This window comes from Capra hircus, chromosome 3 (genome assembly GCF_001704415.2).
Source record: "Capra hircus breed San Clemente chromosome 3, ASM170441v1, whole genome shotgun sequence".
Lineage (NCBI taxonomy): Eukaryota > Metazoa > Chordata > Mammalia > Artiodactyla > Bovidae > Capra > Capra hircus.
In genome coordinates, this window is record NC_030810.1 from 11,973,046 (window position 1) to 11,993,647 (window position 20,602).

Below are 20,602 nucleotides of genomic sequence, written 5' to 3' on the forward strand. Positions count from 1 at the left end.
GTGGGGTCTCAGGCAGGAGACGGTGCTGCCACCTCAGCACAGGCACACTGCCCCCTGGTGCTCACGCGGGGGAATCGGCGCCTGCAAGAAGCGCTATTCCAGCCAACAAGACCAAGGCCGGTCTGTGTCTGCACCAGGCCCACTCTTGGCCCATCTGTCCATCAAAGCACCTTGGCAAGGACATGCCAGGGCCTGCTGGATGCTGGCCCCAGAGGAAGGGCCCGGCTCCTGGACTTTCAGTTCTCTCTGGTGCCAGGCAGGGCCTGGGGAGCCCCTCGGTTCCCTCTGGAAGGTCCTGAGTAAGCAAGGAGGGGGCTGGAGGGGGCAGGTAGGGGGAAGGTGCAGGTGGGGACGTGCAGGCTGAAGCAGTGTGGGGCTAAAGCAGGGGCTTTAACAGATCAGAAACGGTCCCAGTGGTGGAGCACAGCCAGGTGCTGCCCTGCATGGACATCCCAAGCAGCCCTAAGCCCTGAGCCTCCCCTGCATATGACCTTGCACCCCCCACCCCTGAGGATGCGGTCATCCTAGAACCCACAGGGCATCTGTGCCTCTTCCCCCGACCCCCACCAAGCTGGCTCTGTTTCCTGGGGACAGGACAGGAGGCCTGTGGCAATGGGGGCTCAAGGACCCTCACAGGCCCCACAAAGGAAGCAACGAAGCACCCTTGCATTTGGAAGGGTGGGAACGAAGAGTCGCTCCTCAAAGCCCTAAAGAACACAGCGGGCTGGACTTCTGAAGTCAGCTATCATGCTGGCGGCAGGGGGACTCGAGTGACCTTGGAAGGGCCTAGTCGGGACGCTGTGCTGGCTCACCCCACATCAGCCACCTCTAAAAACCCCGGATCATCCTGACGTCAAAAGACGGTTTAGCGCAGTGCGAGGCAGGCATCAAGAAGAAATTATAAACTCCAGCTCGTAAAGGAGGGAAGCCCGGGCTGACAGGAGCAGCTGGGCTGGAAAGTGGAGGCAGAAATTCCTCAAGTTAATGCTTTCTAAGGCCCCTCGGGCCACTCCCAGGTCTTGTCTGAAGCTATTTACTTCCAGGGGGGAAAACCCTATTGATCTTCATTCAGTGGCTGTCTGCTCCAACACGGCCGCGATGTTTCAGCGCATCACCAGTCACTGTGAGAAATTTCTCATTGTTTTACACACAGCAGCTACCAAACTCAGGAGATGAACGTTCAGGACCATTTGGGTGAACTGATGGCAGGGGATGCAGACAGGGCTGACTTGGGGAGGGGACCTCAAGCCCCTGGGACTGACTGCAGTGTCCGCTGGGCTTCCCCGCCCCCAGTCCAGGCTCAGAGTCTCAAAACTCTGTTTTGCTCCGAGTGTAGATGCTGGGCGAGTCTGCCCGATCCGCCCACCTTCCACCCCGCCACATACACCTGCTTTATATCTCTGCAGTCATTTGGCTCTGAACCTCCCCCTGGCTGGCTAGAGATCACCACCATCCGCTGGAGCTCCTCCAGCTAACGCCACCACTGTCTGGTTCCCTTCTCAAATGCTATGTATGTAAAATAAGGGATGATCTAGACATGAAACCTACCAAGGCATGGACAGTCCCCACCAGCCCACACTAAAAGGTAACCTAAAATCACAGAGTATCCCAAGCATCATGGCCAACTCAATAGTTTACAGATGAGGAAACTGAGGCTCCGGGGTTGTGGGAGAGTGTGACTTGACCAAGATGGCTCAGGAAATTGGTGGAAGGCAGAGTAGGAAACCCAGGCCTCCTGGTTCCCAGCCCAAGGTCCCTCCACATCAGCGTCTAGGTCTAGTAGCCAGGAAATCCAGGTCCCCACATGAGGCCACAGAAGCACTGGAAGGACCCATGCATTAAGCTGCTTTCCGTGAGTTAAGACTAGGATCCATCTGAACAATAATAACGATGATAATAATAATAATAAAATGCTGAACAATGTCTTGAAAACCTTCAACGAGCAACACTTGATAACAACACACAGAATACATCTTCCACATATTCATATAAAATAATCAATGATCATTTTTTTCCTGCAGACTACAATCCAATTACTCTCTCTCCCTCACTCTCTCCCTCACTCTCCTTTGTTACTTGCAAACCATCCAAGCAATCAATGCCTTGACCTCTCCCTCTGATAGACACAATTACAAAAAGACAGAGCAATGCAATTCATCTATTCAAGACGGATTGTTTGAACACTCTGTCACACTGCTGAGCTATCCATCTCCTTGTCTAAGAGGAAATTTAAGCCCCCAAAAAAGGCACAAAGAGAGGGGGCGTGTACGCTGCTCCCCAGTCGAGAGAGCCCCTCGCACACCTGCAGGAAAATCCTCTCCTGGGCTGGTGCTAGGCGACGCCTGCCTACTGGAGAAGGATTCGGCTCCCAACACAGCCAGCTCAGGCCCCCGTCTTGGGAACCAGAACCATCCAGCACACCCAATTTCCAGGGCCTCAATTCCTGTGGCCCCAGCCAGAGCCCTGAGATTTCAGGGCTGGAGAGAGAGAGAAAGAAGAAAGGAGAGGGCATTGGGCCCGGCCAAGGTGTTGTGTTTGGGTTTCAACATGCTATTCTCTGTGTGTGTCTCTCTCAACACACCGTGTCCACTGTAGCTGTTGGCTCCTGCTGAAACTCCAGCCTGGGCTCTGAAGGAGGCAAATTCAGCTCCCCAGGGAGCTCCAGAGAAACCCAGGGATCTCAGAGCCTACCCATCCTCCATCCAAGCTGGCAGAGCTCCGGTGGTCACGTTTGGCATTGGCACAGCACCCCAGTCCTCGGGCTGGGAATCAAATGGGGCAGGGCTCTTGGATATAAATGGCTTGGGCCGACACGCTAATTAATCCTGGGGCTTAATACGAAGAAGATTAGAAGAGAGGAGGGCTTTGCCATCCTTAATTGCATTATTACACGCTGAACCCAAGAAAGGGCGGGCAGGCTTGGGGCTTCCCCTCAGGGCAGTGAGGAGTCCCCCGGTGAAAGTCAATTTCACAGTTAAGAGGGAGCGGGTGAGGATATACCATACTGCCCCTCCTCAGCCTATCCTTGCCTGGCTTCCCTCACCTGCTCCTGGCTTCCTGGGCCCCCAAAGACCACCACCCCCTGACGCTGGACTTTGAGAGAGCCCCTCCCACCCCTGCAGGGGAAGGAACGCAGGAGAGGGAACCGCAATGCGTGGGCTGGGTGCATAGCACCTTTTGGGTCCCCTCTCTTCTCCCAAGGGCACCCTATCAATCAGGCCCCTGCACACACACACGCACACACACACACACACACACACACACACACACACACACACACCAAAAAACAAAAACAAAAAAACAGAGTGAATAAAGGAAGTCCTGGCCCACTACTAAGGGGCTGCCTGCTCCTGGAACGGTAACCAGACCGGGCGCTCGGACAGGCAAAGGTGCAGAGATAGAAACAATATTTTTGGCTTGCCTGGAGCAGTCTGGACTGCAAAGGGTTAAGCCTAGTCGTGAGGGCTGTCCCCAGAGTCGGGTGCCTGGATTCCTCTGCCTCAAATATCTGCCTGCTGGGGTCCTGGGCAGGAACAGGAAGACCCCAGCGCGGGCAGAGCTGAGGACTGTGTTCTACCCTCGCCCAGATGTCCAGTTCAAGAGGACCTGGAATCCAGGGGAGACCAGGGAAGAGAGAGAAGGGATTTCTGATTGCCTCCTAGGAAAACCTCAAGTACGGAAGCCAAGCTCGATATCGGTTGCCTGCACCCCGTCACGCCGCGGGCAGCCCAGAGTCCGCGCCTGGATTAGAGCCACAGGGGAGGAAGGCGGCCCTGGCTCGGAGGAGCCAGATGCTGGTGGGGGCGCCTCGCGAACCCAGGCGGCCCAGGTCTCCCGCCTGGCTGCGGGCGCAGGGCCTGCGTGGCCGAGGCTCCCGCCTGGCCAGGCCCGGCCCAGCCCTGGCGGTCTCGGGCCTGGGACACTCGCCCCTCCACCCTCTCCCCCGCCACCACTCTCCCTCCCCGCACAGCCCGGAGAGCTGCCTTCGGGATGCCTGGGGCGGCCGCAACAAAGTTAAAGCCCCGAGTAAGAGTCTCTGGCGAGAAGAGACGCGGAGACGCGAGAGCCTCAGAGCCGCGCGCAGACCCGCCAGCCGCCGCCAGCTGCTGAGGGATTTCGGCTAACTTTAAAAACCGCTGGCATCCCTCTCCTCGCCTTCCCCGCTTGCGCCGCTCGGGCTCTGCGCTGCCCCAGGCGGGGGAGAGGCCTGTGCCGCGATGGATGGCTGGAGCGACCGGGGGAGGGGGCGACCCTCCCCTGCCCCGCGCCGCGGGGCTGAACGGGGGCCACCGAGGCCGAGGGCGGCCACCGGGAGAGGAGACCGGCCGTCCTCGTCTGGCGAAGCCGGACCCTGCTTCCCCGCCGCGGCCGCTCGAGCCCTGCCCCAGGTCGGGGCGAGGGGCCCGCGGGAAGCGGGGAGGCAAGAGAAGTTGGCGCCTTCCCCAGGGTTCCCTCTTCGCGGAGGAGCCAGGTCCCAGAACTCGGTGCGCGGCCGGTCCTGCTGGCAGTCGCGGGCAAATGCGCCCCAATGCGCCCGCGACTCAGGCTGGGACCCGAACGCTTCGCTACACTCCGCCAGGTCTGGCGGTCCAGGAGCGCGCCAAGGGCCCCTCGCCCGCCGCAGCCCAGCCGCCTCTTTCCCAATAAGTAAGGCCCGTGACCCCGGCTTGGGAACTTTGTCCTCACCGGGTCGAGCTCCTGGTGGTCACCCGGCCCCGGCAGCCCGCAGAGACATTGGGAAATCTCTTGGGATCGCGGTCAGTGGCCCCCCGTTCCCGCCCCCGCCCGGGCGCACGGAGACCCTCGGCTCCCGGGAGCCCTTACCGATCCGGATGACGTGGGGCATCCCGCGCGAGTCTGGGATCCAGAAGGCGCACACGAGGAGCCCGGCCCAGTATTCCCAAACCAGACTCCCGAGGCGCCGCCAGGGAGCGGTCATCGTTGGGCGCCGCCGAGCGTGCCCGGGGCGCGGCCGTGGCGGGCTCCCTGGGGCGGCAGCTCTAGGCGCGGGCGCGCAGCAGCCCCCGAGGCGCCGCCTGGGCCAGCAGCCCGGCTCCCGAGCGCCGCTGCGAGTGGGGGGCGCCCCGCGGCGCCGCGCACATCTTACTGGGGGGCCGCCCCGCCGGCGCCCGCCCCGCCCGGCTGCCGCCCACGGGCCCCCCTCGAGCGATGCTACTGGGCTCCGCCCGGGCTCCGCTCGGACTCAGCTGCGGCTCGCGTCGGCTCTGCTCCCGCGCGGGCTCCCACCTGCCCCGGCTGCCGGGCGCTGGCAGGCGGGCTGCACGCGCGTCTCCGGCCGCTCCTCCTCCAGCCGCGGCGGATGCTATCGCCCGGGCTCGCACAAAGCCCCGGAGTGGAGTTGCACGCGCGCACACACTCCCTCCCAGCCCCCTCCCTCGCGCCCTGCCTCCCGCCTCCCGCGCCGCCCGCGCTCCCTCCGCGCACTCCCCCGCGCACACACACTTCACACTCAAACCCGCCGAGGCGTACACTCGCGAGCTCACACCTGCGCAGGGGGCGGGGAAGGGGGCCCGGGACCCGCTTTAGGGGGACGGCCGGAGAACAAGGACTCTCCTCGCTTCTCAGACGTCCCCATCCGCCCTGCGGCCCCCAGTCCCCTTCGACTGCGAGGGCACGGAGCCTGGGAGCCGGGCGTGGAGCACGAGAGCTGGCACCGCGAGCTGGGAGACGGCGGCAGCCTAGCGGCCCGACCAGCTGGAAGAGACGCGCCCGCCGGGAGCAGAGGGACCCGGAGCCCGCCGTCGGCGGAGTCTCGCCTTCCAGCTCCCACGCAGCCGGCGCTGGCTGGACGGCAGCGGCCGGGGACTGACCCAGGAGCCGGTTTCCCTCCCTAACCCCCATCCCTCGTGGAAGCAGAGTTAGAGTTGGGCCCGGGAGTCGGGGGAGACGAAATTCCAGGAGGATCGTCCAGCGCTGGACTAGGGGAGCTGCCGGAGCTGGTGGGGGTGGGAGAGCCCAGGGCAGCAGACCCTATGCTGTGGAAAGCCGAACTTGACCTTGCACCGCCACTAAGGGGTTTCGGAGGAAGATGGCTTAAATCCTTAGATACAGAGGGACGGCTGAGATGCACCCTGGTACTTCGCATCTCTCTTCTCCAACTCTGCAGGAGGACGGGCCCCCTTCCCCATTTCTCCTGAGAAAGAATAAAGAGAAACTGTAATTTTCCTTGGGGGTGGAGCAGGACCCGAGGGAGAGCAAGCTAGAAAGGGTTTAAAAAAAAAAAAAAAAACCTTGTTTATTAGCAATAATAAATTTTTTTTCAAGTGGCGCTGGGTGTCGAGGGAAGAGAAGAGCTGTGGAGCGAGGCTGGAGCAGGAGGCTGCGAAATACGCAGTTAGGCGAGTTTAATGACCTTTTTGACAGAGACAAAGCGGTGCCGATACAGTAGATAAATAAACGAATCTGTCACCGGGCAGCGGCTAGGCTGTGTGTGAATTTATTTTTCTCATTTAAATAATTTGATCTATTCCATCATTCCAATCTCTCCCATTTGCCAGCTGTCTGGTAACAGCATGGCCCCCAACATCTGAAAAACAAATCTTTAATTTTCTTACAAATAGGCTATGAGTCGGGCTCTATCTGGCTTGTTAATTCCCCGTCGTTTCTTTCCCTCCCTGTCCAGGCAGAGGAAGCATTGTGTGGGGAAGTGGGTATTACAGCAGGGCCAATCCTGATGATTGGGGGAGGCGGGGGAGGTACCCTCTCCCTCTTGAAATGGGAGCAACCCTGGAAGGAGCAAGAAGGGAAATTCCCAAGGATTTCCTCTCCAGAAGGGAAAGAGGTGTGCAGGTCTTGAGGACATCCTTAAAGATCTGCCAGCAAACAAAGGTTGCCTTTTTTTTTTTTTTTGCCAGACTTTGGGCCTTCCTCACCCTCCAGCAGGAGTGGCTGGTTTCCCAAGCAGCCACTGAAAAATGTGGCCCAAGGGACCAGAGGGAAGGACATGCAGACCAGAGCCAGAGAAGCAGCAGCTGCCACCTCTTGATAGAGAGTTACGGGTCCCAGTGGGCACCGGCAATGAGGACGTGCAAGAGAAGGGAGCAGAAGGCCCCGCCCTCTAGGGTAAAGCTGAAGGCGCCTCTTCAAGAGTGGACACCCCATTCCCAGCACTTATCAGCTTCCACAGCTGGCTTAGTTGTTCCAAGGAACCAGAAAGTCCTGGCTGATGACTAAAGAAGGAAATTCTAGTGGCCTGCGAGGGAAATGGAAAAGGCAATGTCAGGATCTGAACTCAAGGCAGTGGATGTAAGGCTAAAAAGGCATCGCCAACAGTGTCCAAGAAGAAAAAAGGAAAAACAAGAACGCAAGCAAACCCAAAAACCTTTGCAAGCTGCTTGGTACCTATCTTCCTAGGGCTGGGCCCTGAAATGGCTAGGGTCTGGGGGAGGAAGGGTGAGCCGGGATGCTAGGTCTCTGTTGGTTATCCTGCAGGCAGCCTCTTGCCCTGAGAGGGACAGGGAATAAATCAGAACTCTGGCAAAGGCCAGTGGTGAGAGAGGGATGAAGGGTGAGGAGCAGGAAGAGGGAAGCAGTAGCTTCCAAGAAAGAGATTGGCCCTGGAGAAGCACATGGGGGAAGGCGGAGGGGCAATCTGAGGACCCGGGGCTCAAGCGTGTAGCCCTGCAGCCCCCTCAGCACCCCCAGGGAAGCAGCATCTGCCAGGCCTTGTTCCTGCCGCATCCCAGACTGAGCGGGAGTCAGCCAGCGCTGCGGAGGGAGGCTCTCCTCTGCTGCCATGTTGGCTGTGTTGGGGAAAGCCTCCAGCTGCAGAGGCTGTGGGACTCAGTCCATGGGCCTGGAAATCCAGCTGGAACCGAGGGTCAGCGGGAAGCTGGCTGCCCCTAGAGGGGGACCAGGCCTTATTCTGGACCTAGCTGCGAACCATTGTGTTACGCAGAGGTCTCCTCACACTGACAGCAGCCGGCTCGCTCCCGGTCAGGGGAGGATGGGATGCACTACAACAGAAATAACAGCCGTGATGACAGGGGCCGCTAGTGTTTATTACACACTCTCTGTACTCCAGGCGATGCCCTGCTCAGCGACCCTTCTGTGCATCACTTCATCTGACCATCTCCCAGCCCTCTGTGATAGGATCTGGACGATTTTTGCATTTTACTGTTGAAGACTCTGAGCCTCAGAGGAGTGGGGGAGGTCCAACGTCACACAGCTAGTGTGTGACCCTTCTCCTCCCCCTCCCCTCGTCCCCTCCCATTCTCCCCTTTCCTTTCCTTCCTCTTCCCTCCTAATTGCATTGGCCATCACCGCCAGGCTTTGTGGGCTGGGAGCCAGGACCCCCATGCAGGCCCATCTGCATCCTAAGCTTGTGGGCCTGACCCTTGTCCTGTCCCACCTGGACTGAGCAGGGGACAGGCTCCAGCAGAGGACCTTCATCACCGCCTATGCAAACCTACTGGGCTTCTGGCTGTTTATAGAAAGGCTGCGGGTGGACTAGGATCTGACTCCTTCAGTAGAGCAAGCTGGGGAGCTCCGCTGTCCCCAGCATGCGTCGGGAGGAACCTGCAGCCCCCTGTCTCTGCTGTCGTGCACCTCTCCCGGCTGCCTTGCCACCAGCAGGCACCAAGGTTGGCACGATCTCAAGCGGCATCTCCGGGGATTGGGAGCCACCAATCCCTGCTTCTTGAATTGTTGGTAAACAAGTCTATCCCACCAGCCAGGCCTCCGCTCCTTGCTCCCCCACGAGGCAGGCAGAGCGGATTTATGAGGCCTCCCAACCTCATTCAGACTAATGCAGCTTTTCATTCCAAAATAAAAGGGGCCGCTGTCTGAAAGGACAAGTGCTCCTGCATTTCATTAACATCCCTGAAAACGGCTGAGCTGGCCCAAGTCGCTGCCAGCAAGATTCATGTCTCCCACCGGCTCACAGGTGGGGATGGGGGAGGAGGAAACCCTAAGCTGCAGGGCCCCTCCCGAGCGCCTCCCCTGCTTCCGCCCAGCGGCGGGAGGGCTCCCCTAGTGATGGCCAAGCGGGCCCATTTGGAAGAGTCCCCTGTGTGTGTGTTTTGTTTAGACTGATCCACTCCAGCTCTCAATCCCCCCACAATCACGGTGAGTGATGGGGCCCTGGGCTCGAGTTACCGAGATTCATGATCTCCGCTTCCCCAGGAAACCACGGAACACAGGCGTGTGGTTGCTGAGTGCAGATTCCTAGGACGTGAGTGCCCTCTGCCGAAGCCTGCCTACCTTCATCTCCCTTCAGACTGCCCGGCGGGCAAGCTGCAGGCGGGCTCTGGCCACTCCCCTAAGTGGCAGCCGCTAGCCTGGTGTGTGCTCAGGGAGCCCTGATGAGAATGGGGGGAGAAATTAACCTCACCACCATCTCAACCTGGAGGGTGGCCAGGACAGAAAGCTGCCAGCCCTCGCCTGATCTTTGTCACCTTCCTGAACGGGAGGCAGGAGGAGGGGAGGCCTTCCTCATCCCCTCTCTTCACTTACCAGCAACCTCTCCTCGGCAAAATCCCCCTGTGCCAACTTCCAGAGCTAAGCCTCGGCCCTTCTTAAGATGCTGTGACCTGCCTCTTGGTTCAGGGATGGGCACCCTTTTGTCATCCTGCGTCCTTTGTCCCTGCTCCAAGAAGGAAGAAGCACAGAGCGGCTGGCTGCCACCTGAGCAAGCAGCAAGCCCTGCGAGAGTTGCATCACCTTAAATTTTTGTCAACAGTCAAGCAAGTTCATTCCCACTGAAGTCAATTCCTGTGTTTATTGTCAGTTTAACCTGCTGCTGTGAGTTATTTCTCAGCAGTAAGGGGGACAGGTAAGCAGGCCACCAGAGATCTATTATTTTCCTGACACCTACATTTCAATAGTTTGGGTGCAGTTCTGGGGGCGAAGTAAACGCTAAGGCAGTCCTGTTTGTATCTATGCATAATGGAACAGTCTCCAATGGTTTCAAAGCTGAGGGGGGATTCTGCTGCACAGCAGGAGAGGAGGAGAGGAGAATTGCCCATCAGAAACCATCCCCATCCAACCCCTGTTACCAGCGGTGGGGAGGAGAGCCACTCAGTCATTCCGTAATTAATCTATTCACGAGGTCCCTCGGTCACTGCTAGACATTCATATGGCCACACTAATTCACCCATTTGTAGGATCATCCACTCTTTCTCTTTCACTGATTCATTACTCAGTCCCTTATGCATTCATCCTCACATCCATTCAGTCATTCCTAATTCATTCATTCACTCATTCAATCCCCTAATGACTCACTCACTCACCCTTCACTCGTTTGCTCTTTCATCCCTCGCTCACCCATGCATTCACTTTACCCGCTCAGTCGTGGATTCATGCATTCATTGAGTCATCTGCTCTTTCGTTCGGGCACTCATCAGGCATTCAGTTGTTCACTCATCCATTCATGTATTCGGCCCTTTGCTCAGTCACCCACTTCCTTAAATACTCACACATTCATCCTCTCAGCCACTCACTCACTAACTGCCATACGTGTGCTGCCTCCCCACCAGACTGGGCAGCCACTGCCTGCTTCTCTTGTCCTCAGCCTTCAGCCTGAGCATCAAATGCCACCCAACTTTATGGTACAGCCCAGGGTGCCGCAGCGCTGTACTGAACTCACCAGTTAGCTACCCAAGCTTTGTGACTCCTTCAGAGCACCTAGCTCCCTGCGTTATCATGAAATTCAGGAACCTTCAGGATTCAGCTGACCTACCTGACCCTGGAGATGGTCTGTGCATTTGACTTGCCAGTGAAGACCAAGGCCCAGAACGCCCCAGAGCCAAGGTCTGATGATGGATGTAATGTTAGAGGTGCCCCTTGATGACTGTAGCCTGCCAGGCTCCTCTATCCATGGAATTCTCCAGGCAGAAATACTTGAGTGGGTTGCCATTCTTTTCTCCAGGGGATCTTCTTGATCCAGGGATTGAACCCGGATCTCCCGCATGGTGGGCAGATTCTGTACATCTGAGCCACCAGGGAAGCCCAGCTGTGATGCCACCACACCAAGCCAGAAGCCACGCTGGCTTCCATTCACGTGATCTTTTTGTCCTTGAAATAACCAAAAGATGACGAAAGGAGTTTAAGGGAACCAAATAACGTGAGAACAAATTACTTGCTGGGGTTGAGGGTGGGGCAGAAGCAGGCATGTGCTTGGCTCAGGGTGTTGCAGAGTAGACGACGGGAGACCAAATGAATTCGCGAATGGATAGGTGAGAGAAAGCAGGTGAATGAGCAAGTGAATGGGGGAATGAATGACTACGTGAGTGACCTGTGCCAGCAAATCTGCAGCAACACTGAGCTTTTGACTCAGGTTCCTGGAGCTCAAGTCCAGTGTTGACGCCCTGCTCCCACACCCTGATCTTGCAGGGTGTCATAAGAGGTGGGACAAAACTAGAGCACAAGTCAGCCATCGGTAGATTTTTCCGGAGAAGTACCTTCTTTTGGAGGCTGTGGTGAGCAGTCCTGTCTGCACCTGTGCCCCCACGGGCAGGAGGCTGCCATCATCCCTCCTCAGAGAGCGAGAAAGCGAAACACGAAAATCCAATCACCGAGCGATAAGAAAATAAACAAGTGAACTTCTCCAAGTTTGCCAGACTTCCCTGCCCGAGGCCAGCTTAATTAAAGTTGATGTAGAATTTTAAAGTGGGAAAATAATCAGGGCAAGTGGCAGAAAAGAGAGGCAGGAAAACATTGTTTCGTTTTGTGTTTTGCTCCCTCTTAATTATGCCACAGACTGTCTCTCCCGTGGATCCCATCCCAAGCCCGCCCTCCGCCAAGATTCCAGCAGGTGGTACGCTGTGTGAGCGGCGCGGGCACACCTGTGCCTCTCTGGCATGCAGGTATGGCGCTGCTCTGCCCGCAAGACAGGCGAGGCGGCAGGCAGCCAGGCTGGGAGTGGAGAGGAGCACGTGCCCTTGGGTGGAGGACCCCGGGGAAGATGGGGACAGCAGGCTCAGGGGAAAAGATGCTGCCTTCCTGCCCCAGGGCCGGAGGGGTGTGGGCACTGGGTCCCCAACTCGCTGTTGATGTCAGATCTGGGCTCTGATCCAGACAGTCTCAGCCCCCATCTCATAATACAGACGATCTCCAGGGATATAGTCCCTATCCTGCCTGGATCTAGGAAGAGATTTTCCTCCAGCAACTGTCCAAGGTGGAAGGAAGTACTACTGTTTGCGTGCAGAACGGGGCTGGGGGTGGCCAGAATTCCAGCTGCAGCCGGTGCTGGAAATCCAGCTCACCCTGCATCATATCTGAACACTCGGTGTGCTCTGCTTTTGTGCTGGTCTTCCTTCCGGTGTCTTGTCCCCAGCAGGGAGGGCATGGAGAAGGAAAGCACCAGCCTCAGGGAGCTGGTCAGATGCAGCCTGGAACGAGGAAAGCTATAGGCTCCTCTGGCGGAAGAAGGGGTAGATTCCTCAAGATTTCATTGAAGGAAGCTGGGCAGGCGAGCACAAGAGCGCACCTGTTCCTGGCGCTTTGCACACACAAACACTTGAGTACAAAAAGGTGCCTGTGCTACTGCAGGCATGCACAGACTGGCACACTCAGCTACTGGCATCCACCTAGTACTAGTGAAAGTGGGGACTGGAGCCAGGCAGCTGGCTTCACATGTGCCCTGTCTCTTGCCAGATGAGTACCCCTGGGCAGTTTACCTTATTTTTCGTGCCTCTCTTTCCTTGTCTATAAAATGGGGATAATGATAGTATCTGCCCAGAAGGGTTGTTGTCAGCATTAAATGAATTAATACATGTGATGTCCTCAGAAATGTACCCAGCACATGGTCAGAGTGTGTTGTACTTAGTGATGAACTCTCCCTTCTTCATGGACATGTCAGACACCTGAGTCCACCCTGGGGGAAAAAATAACCCTCTTTCCTGCAAGCCTGTATTACACATGCACACACCTGGCTCCAGGCCCCCAGGGTTCACTGGATGTGTGTGAGCGGGAGGGGCTCAGAGGAATGATGCAGGTCAGGCCATTCCTCTGCTCCCTTCCCCCCACTCACTCCCACTATGAGGACAGCATCCACAGAAGCTGTGTGTGCACTGGGGGTGAGTCTCTGTGTTCATGCAATGGGCAGGCTGGCGGCCAGGGGAAACGGAAGCCTAGAGCTTGATCCCCAAACCTGCTGTCAGGCTTGGAAAACTCTCCAGGCTCCCTCCTCCCTAGCAAGCCCCAACCCCTACTCACCTGGGCTTCCTGCTGGTCCTGTCCTTGGTGATGTGCCTGACTCCTCTCTGATCTCAATCTAGGATCTTCTGATCCCCGGGAGTACTTCCCAACCTGTAAGAGACATAATTCAGAAGATTCCATTTAGAAAGAGAACACACCCTTCCTACCCCATTCAGAGCAGGGAGCCTTCAGAGACTTCAGGGAGGGCTGGGGTCCCCAAGCCCTGAGCTGTGAATACTGCTGTGCTCCCTGCGGACAGAGGAAGGCAGCTGCAGATGAGAGGAGGGAGAGGAGGCTCGGGGGGGAGCCCTGCACTGGGGAGGGAGGAGGCCAGCCTGCAGGAGCCAGACCCAGCTCTGTGTTATCTCTCAGGCACCAGCAAGACAGAGCAATGGGGAAGCAGGTTCTGCCAGTCAGTTAATCCCAGGCTCCCCTCTTCCACCTGAGTTGCGTTGGGTTGAGTAAACAGGACAGGTGCCGGTGGCCACAGCCTTATTTCTCTGATTCGGCTTCATTTCATTCTATTGACTCAGCTGACTGAGTCCCTTTGCTCTCAAGCATGTATGTCCATCCCTTCCAAGTACCAGGATGCTCAGAGATACTCAGAGAAGCCCAAAGCTCTGAGCAGCTTGAGGACAGGTGAGAACCAGGGGATGGGGACAGAGAGCAAGATTCAGATACTGGGAACTCTGGATGGCCCTCTGGTTTTCCCTGCCAAGTGCAGGAGGTTCCCTGCACATTAGGTCATTGAGGTTTTGGATGGTGGTCCCACAACAAAACAGCTAGGATGGGACCCTGGCTGGCTGTTTATGTGGCTCTCCTGGGTGCCCGCTGAGAGAGCCAGTGTGTGGGATGTAACCCGGGGAGGCAGGAGCCCTTAGGCAGAGGGCTATTATCTTCCTGATTTTCGATCCCATGGCCAGAGATCAGAACAGAAGAACAGGGGTATGGACAAGAACTCCAGTTTCTGGTGGGGAGTTACATACCAGTGAGCAAAAAATAGAAACAATTTTCCAGACAATTCAAGGAAAAGCACTTTGCACCAATCACACTTCAAGTTAGTTCTGAATATCTGCACAGCTGCTTCCCTCATTCATTCGTCTGTTCTTTGTCAACAAGCATTTTTGGCAGGGGGAGACCAGGAGGCTGAGTGACATGGGAGGACCACACGATCACAGGTAGGGTCCATGGGATAAATGGTGGAGGTCAAGGGGCACAGGGCGTGATGAGGAGATGCAGGAAGGGATTGTGGGGGTCACAGCAAAGGACGGAAGGAATACATGGAGTGTTTGAGGAGACAGATGAGAAGTTTAGAATCTGTAGAAGCGATAAACTAGGGGTCATCTAAAGTAAGAGCTCCTGGAACTCAGCCAAGAAAGACAGGTAGGAGCTGTGGTGACCCAGGGAAGAGAAGGGCGAGGTTGGGGGTTGGGAGGCAGACTGCCCCCCAGAAGCCGCTCCCAGCCTTGAAGAGGAGAAGAAACACAGATGAAGACTGATGTCAGGAGCAGGCAGAGGTACAGAGAGGAAGGAGGGGGAGGAGATGAATAAATTGGGGGTTGGCCAAAAAGCGCTTTCTGATTTTTCCATCAGATGCTACAGGAAAACCTGGTATCTTAGCAGAGGCTCCCCTGGTGGCTCAGCTGGTACAGAACCCGCCTGAGAATGCAGCAGACACAAAAAAGAGACGCAGGTTTGATCCCTGGGTCGAGAAGATCTCCTAGAGAAGAAAACAGCAATCCGCTCTAGTATTCTTGCCTGGGAAATCCTACGGACAGAGGAGCCTGGTGGGCTACAGTCCATGGGGTCACAGAGTCAGACACAATTGAGTGTGCAAGCACACACACAGCATTTTAGCGAAAGTAGCTTCCGAGCCACTAGGAGCAGAAGGCCAAGCTTAGCATCAGCTCCTGGGAAGATCTTTGCAAAGCCAGGTGCCTGGGGCCCCACCTAGGTGCCAAAGCGCCATCCATACCCCACACAGAAAGGAAGCCTGGGCAGTGCCTGCATGGGGCACCCACCGTGTGCTGGGTGACCATGTGTCTGTGCCCCTCTGTCTGCCTGCCTTGGAGGAGCTCTCAGGGCACCTGGAGAGCCAGGCCTGGAAGCAGCACACTCGACGATGGGTCCAAGCCCTACAATAGCAGGTGGGCAGGGCTGGTACCCGAGGGAGCCACGGAGGATGGAGAGCCCTCAGCGAAATCCAATGGCTTCCTTGATAAAGATGAGAGAGGAGTTTAAGCCCAGCGAAGCGGCCTCAAATCCAGGCGGGCTGGCACAGGCTGCTGAGGGATTTTCTCCACCATCACTGTCCTTCTTTTCCCCCAGCTTGCCCACCAGCCCTGTGGTTCTGAGTTCCCTGCCTAACCCCTCCCTGACCTCCAAGGCTGAGCTGTCTTACAGAGTCACCTGGGGGATTTTTTAAATAATGGTTTTGTTGCGGTCTGTTTACATGCCCTAAATTTCATCTGTTTTAGGTGTACAATTCAACGATTTTTTAGTAAACTCAGTGGTGCAACCATCCCCACGATCCAGTTTTAGAATATTTTTTATCCTCTCCAAAATATCCCTCCTGATCTGGGGGACTTGGACTCGGTGATTCTGGGGCAGGCCTGGGAATACGTATTTGAACAAGCATGCTGGGGCATTCTGGGACTGTGGTGATGTTTGGGAACGTACTGAGTCTAAACCACTGTTGGAGGGATCAGTCCCAAGTGCACCCTGCGAATAGGGTGTTGCTCTTCTGCTCAAACCCTCCCCGTGGCTCAGGGAGAATATGTTAGGTGGAATGGTGATATGAATTCAGTGGTAATCAGATACATTTATTGTTTCTTGCTGTGTGCCAGGCACTCTAGGGTTTTTCACTTTTTTGATCCACACAACTTCCCTGTAAAGTAGGTACTATTATTCACTCTGCTCTACTGATGAGGAAATGGAATGAGATGCAGGTAGAAGTGGTGAGGCCAGGTTTTGAATCCGGGTCACCTTCTCCAGGTCTCTTAACCTCTAGGCTACATCACCTTTCATGGACTGTGGGCTATTTTCCTCTCTTTAGCTGTCTCCAAGGCTCCCCTCCCCACCCTCACCTGCCCCCAACCCCTCTCCACTTCAGCCCAAACAGGCCACCTCCCTTTCCATGCCTTTGAGTCTTTGCACGAACTTTTCCTAATACCTAGATTTTCCTGTGCCCTTTTCTCCACTGGGAATTCCTAGCTATGCTTCAAAACCCAACTTCAATGTCAGCTCCTTTGTGATCCTTTCTAGAACTCCCCCAGAGTTAACTGTTCCTGTCCCTGTGTTTTTCCTGCATTTGGCACACATCTTGTTTAAGGAGTGGCTCTTTTTATGCTATAGTTCATGCTGTGTCCTAGTCTATCTCCCCACCTTAACTGTGAATTTCTCTAGGTTGAGTGGGTGGGCAGTGTCTGCTTCATCTCCATCCACTGCATATCTACAGCGCCTGGTGTCTAAAATAGGCTTGTTGATCAGCAATGGTTCAGCCAGGACCGGGAGGTGGGGCCCTGGGGTGCTGCCCTCCCATCTCATTTTAGCCATCAGCCCCAAGGATCTTATCCTGGGGCATCGGGGCCTCCTCTTCCTGGGTCACAGCTGCCACTTTTGAAATTGCAAACAGGATATGACTCCAACAGCCAAGGCGGTGTTGTTTATTCTCCTCTGCATTCTGAGCGCTACCAAATGGTCCGTTACATGGTGGGCACTCAGTGAATGCTTATATGAATGAGTGAGTGTGTGAGTGAGGCCCCATCCTCTTGGTTCTCTGACAAGGACGCTGTCTGGCTCTTTCCACTTAAAGACGCCTGGATCTTTCCTAACTCCACTTATGCAGGAGGTTAATTCAAGTGCTTTCCAGCTTAGCAAGCAATAAACAATTTGGTGTTGTGGAGAGTTGTTCTGCCTGTCATATTTATGGATCAGAAGGGGGAGGGGCCGAGGGCCATTATTAAGTTCAGTGTTACAGGGAATGTTACATGCCCTTCCTTAATTACTTTCTTTCCTTTAATTAGATGGTGGGGAGGCGGGTGGGGAGGGCTGTCCCAGGGAGTGGGATCGAAATTCACAGCAGAGGTGTTGGTGGCATCCTGCTGTTTGATAGGACAGCAGTCATCTGCAGGGTCAGATGAAGTAGGAGGGGGCCATCCCCTCTCTAGAGGCCCCTGTAAACGGGGAATGGAGAGATTTGTTCACTCCCTGCCATCTCCATGGTCCCTCTCTCCAGAGGCCCTGTTTCCGCACCCGAGGCTTTCCCTCCCGGTTTCTCTGTTTCCATGTGCCGGGAGCTGATCCAGCCTCCTGCCTGCTGCACACACCTCTCTCCTTTCTGAATCCATTCAAAGGTCACAGGCTAAGCTGCTCTCAGGGACACACAGCCCCTTTTGCAGTGGTGTAGCCTGGAGACCCTGGTCACCTATTCCCCTGGTCTGGCTGGCCAGAAGCTTGAGGACAATGCCTTCTCCCCAGCAGAAGCGCATCTCTCTGCCCCCATCCTCCCTGGAACACCCCTAAATCCCCTCCCTGGAGGCATCCAAACCAAGCAATACCGTGTGCAGGCAGAGTGGTCAGCAATGGTCCCGCTTGGTGACTCTGGGAGCCCTAACAACAATCCTTGCTGAATGGCTGGCCCTTGGTGCACAGAGAAGAAGCAGTAGCAGCAAACGTGTGACGTCCTCGAATCTTTCCCTGGCACCGCTGAGGCCTGAGTTGCAGCAGAGTTGCTGCAAACCGAGAGCATGAGCCACTGCTTCCCAGGATGGACCGGAAGCCACAGGGGCAGCCAACACAGCTGCTCTGGCGGCATCAGGCATCTGACAGTGGGGAGGGTTCCTGCAGGACCAGTTGATGGGGGCCCGGCAGGGCCCAGCATCCCTCACTCAGGCTGGCTGCCGTGCCAAGTCTCTTCCTCCTCTCCTCGCTGCCTGTGGGGAGACGCGCTCCAAACCCAGCCCATCTGCTGCATTTTCCCGAGACTCCCGAGATGATCCAATTCTGCACACCAGATGGGAAATAGCATGTACATTTTGGATGGTGATTAGTGTTTTTGTTTTTTTCCCCAAACGCTCATGTTAATGGAGCTCCTTCCTGAAAGTAAATTGGAGAGACTTCAGTTTGATGGAGTCTCGGCGACCTCCACTTCCCTGCCCCCCACAAGAGCAAGTGTGGCTTTCTTTCCCAGGGTCTGTGTGCCGGGGCCTTGCCCCAGCTCTGCCTAGGCCATTGTCTGCACTGGCCAGGAACTCACGCTCAGCAGAAAAAAGCTGGGCAGAGGACAGACATGCTGTGTTGCAGAAGGACTCCATGGAGCCTGGTGATTTCCAGGGCAAGTAACTCCAGGTGAGAGGCCCCTCAGCAATGGAGGGACAGGGCCAGCCGGGTATTCGTGTAAACACTGTAAAGATTTTTACACCACCATGAACTCTGACTGAGCAAGGAAGTTAGTATTTGACTGCCGAAATCTGGACTTTTCTCAGGGCTTCTGACTTGAGAGGAAGTTCATATATGATGCCAGATTCCTAAGGACTAGAACTTGGGTCTTTCTATGCATTTGAACCAACACATGGTACATGGTTGGATCAACAGATGCTTACTTGACTGCTTGCTGAATGAAAGAATGAGAAAGATAAAAGTATTTCAGGGCATGCAGTTATATGCAACACTCATTTCCCTTCATATTTGCAAATTTGCACATACATAAATACATACTGCTTCTCCCTGCAAACCAAGGAACTTGAAGAAAATACATATTTTATATAATACTTATACATATTTATACAACACATAAAAGCATATCTTTTACATACAAGACACTTGGCGGTACTTTCAAATGTTGGTTTGCCCAGCTGTCATCTTGCCGCCATGAAAACCCTGGTGTGGCTCAGAGTTCAAGGAGCATGGCCGGGGACCCACAGGCAGTGAGCACCAGAGGAGAGAATCGGGTTAGGGGACAGTTGGCTTCCAAGACTTGCAAGCACCCTGAGTGTCCATCAAAGGAGGAGTGGATCAAGAAGAATGTGAAATGGATTACTACTCAGCCGTAAAAAGGATGAAATAACGTCATTTGCTGCAAAATGGATTATCTAGAGATTATCATACTAAGCAAGTCAGAGAAAGATAAATGTTATCTGCTGTCACTTATATGTGGAATTTAGAAAGGAAATGACCAGACTCAGACCAGAAAACAAACTTATGGTTACCTAAGGAGAAGAGCGAGAAGGATAAATTAGGAGTTTGAGGGCAACAGCTAAATACTACTATATAGTAAACAGATAAATAACAAGAACCTACTGTACAGCATTGTATACTGTGTAATATCTTCTAGTAACCTACAATGGAAAAGCAATCTAAAAATTTTATATATGTACACATATATGTATATAACTGAATCACTTGCTATACTCCTGAAACTAACACAACATTGTTAATCAAATATACTTTAAAAAAAGAGATACAGTTGGCTCCAAAGGCTGCAGGAACCCAGCCACAGGTTTGGAATGGGAAATGATAAGGTCTGGTTCATGCTTATAAAAAGAACTCTACTCCTCTGAATTGGATGCACTGGGGCCAGAGGGCCTGGATGTGGGGAGACCAGGTCACAGGCACGTGATGGGAAGGGCTTGGCCTAGGACAGCAGTGGTGAAATAGAGAAGTTGTGTTTCACAAGAAGGAGCCACCCGGCCTCTGTGGGGTGAGATGTGAGAGCGAAGGAGGCTGGGAGGGCAGCTGTGCCCATCTCAGGCATCTTTGGGGCTGGAGGGAGACCTGGTTTTGGGGAAAGGGTGATAAGAGGCAATTTGGGACCATTGGGTGAGATGTACACAGATTGTCAACTGAAAATAAGGCCTTGGAGCTTGAAAAAGAGGTGAGAGGTTGGAGGCATGGATTTGGGAGTTTTGTCTTCATGAAGGAAGGAAAGAAGCTATGAACAAGAGTCAGATCCCCTGGGAGTGCGTAGGCTCAGGAGACAAGAAGCCACAAGCAGGGACCCAGGAGATGTCCTACCCAGGCAGGGAGAGGAGTCAGGAGGAAGCGGGCTCAGAATGCACATATACGTGCAAACACAAGGGCTTGTGCTTGTACTGGACACTTGTACGCACACACACATCAACATGTTCACGTATGCAAATACCTATGTATGCTCCTATTCGAGTACATGTATACACACACTACACATACATCTTGAGAAAAGTGCACTAACTCACACAAGCAGATGTGACCAGAAGCGCTCCCAGAGTGGGGAGAGGAATCTTGCAGGTAAAGTGAGGAGAGGAGGCTCTTGGCTCCTTTGCTCCTGGGGCCTGAGCAGGAAAAGGTGAGAGTGAGGGAGCTTCAACCAAAAGGTGGCTCCCTGCAAGCTCAGCTTTCTCCGGGGCCTGCAAGTATCTCTCCTGTGGTTCTCCCCTCAGCTCCTCCACTGCCCACACCCTGGGTC

The 20,602-nt window shown here is 55.0% G+C and overlaps 1 protein-coding gene across 1 annotated transcript in view; it reads right to left on the reverse strand.

The window, feature by feature from the left end:
* Positions 1-5,031, reverse strand: part of GRIK3 (glutamate ionotropic receptor kainate type subunit 3) — a 242,660-nt gene extending 237,629 nt beyond the window's left edge. The window contains exon 1 of the mRNA XM_018041765.1: positions 4,825-5,031. Within this exon, the coding sequence (XP_017897254.1) occupies positions 4,825-4,939 (115 nt within the window). The 5' untranslated portion in view covers positions 4,940-5,031. The remainder of the gene's footprint in view (positions 1-4,824) is intronic.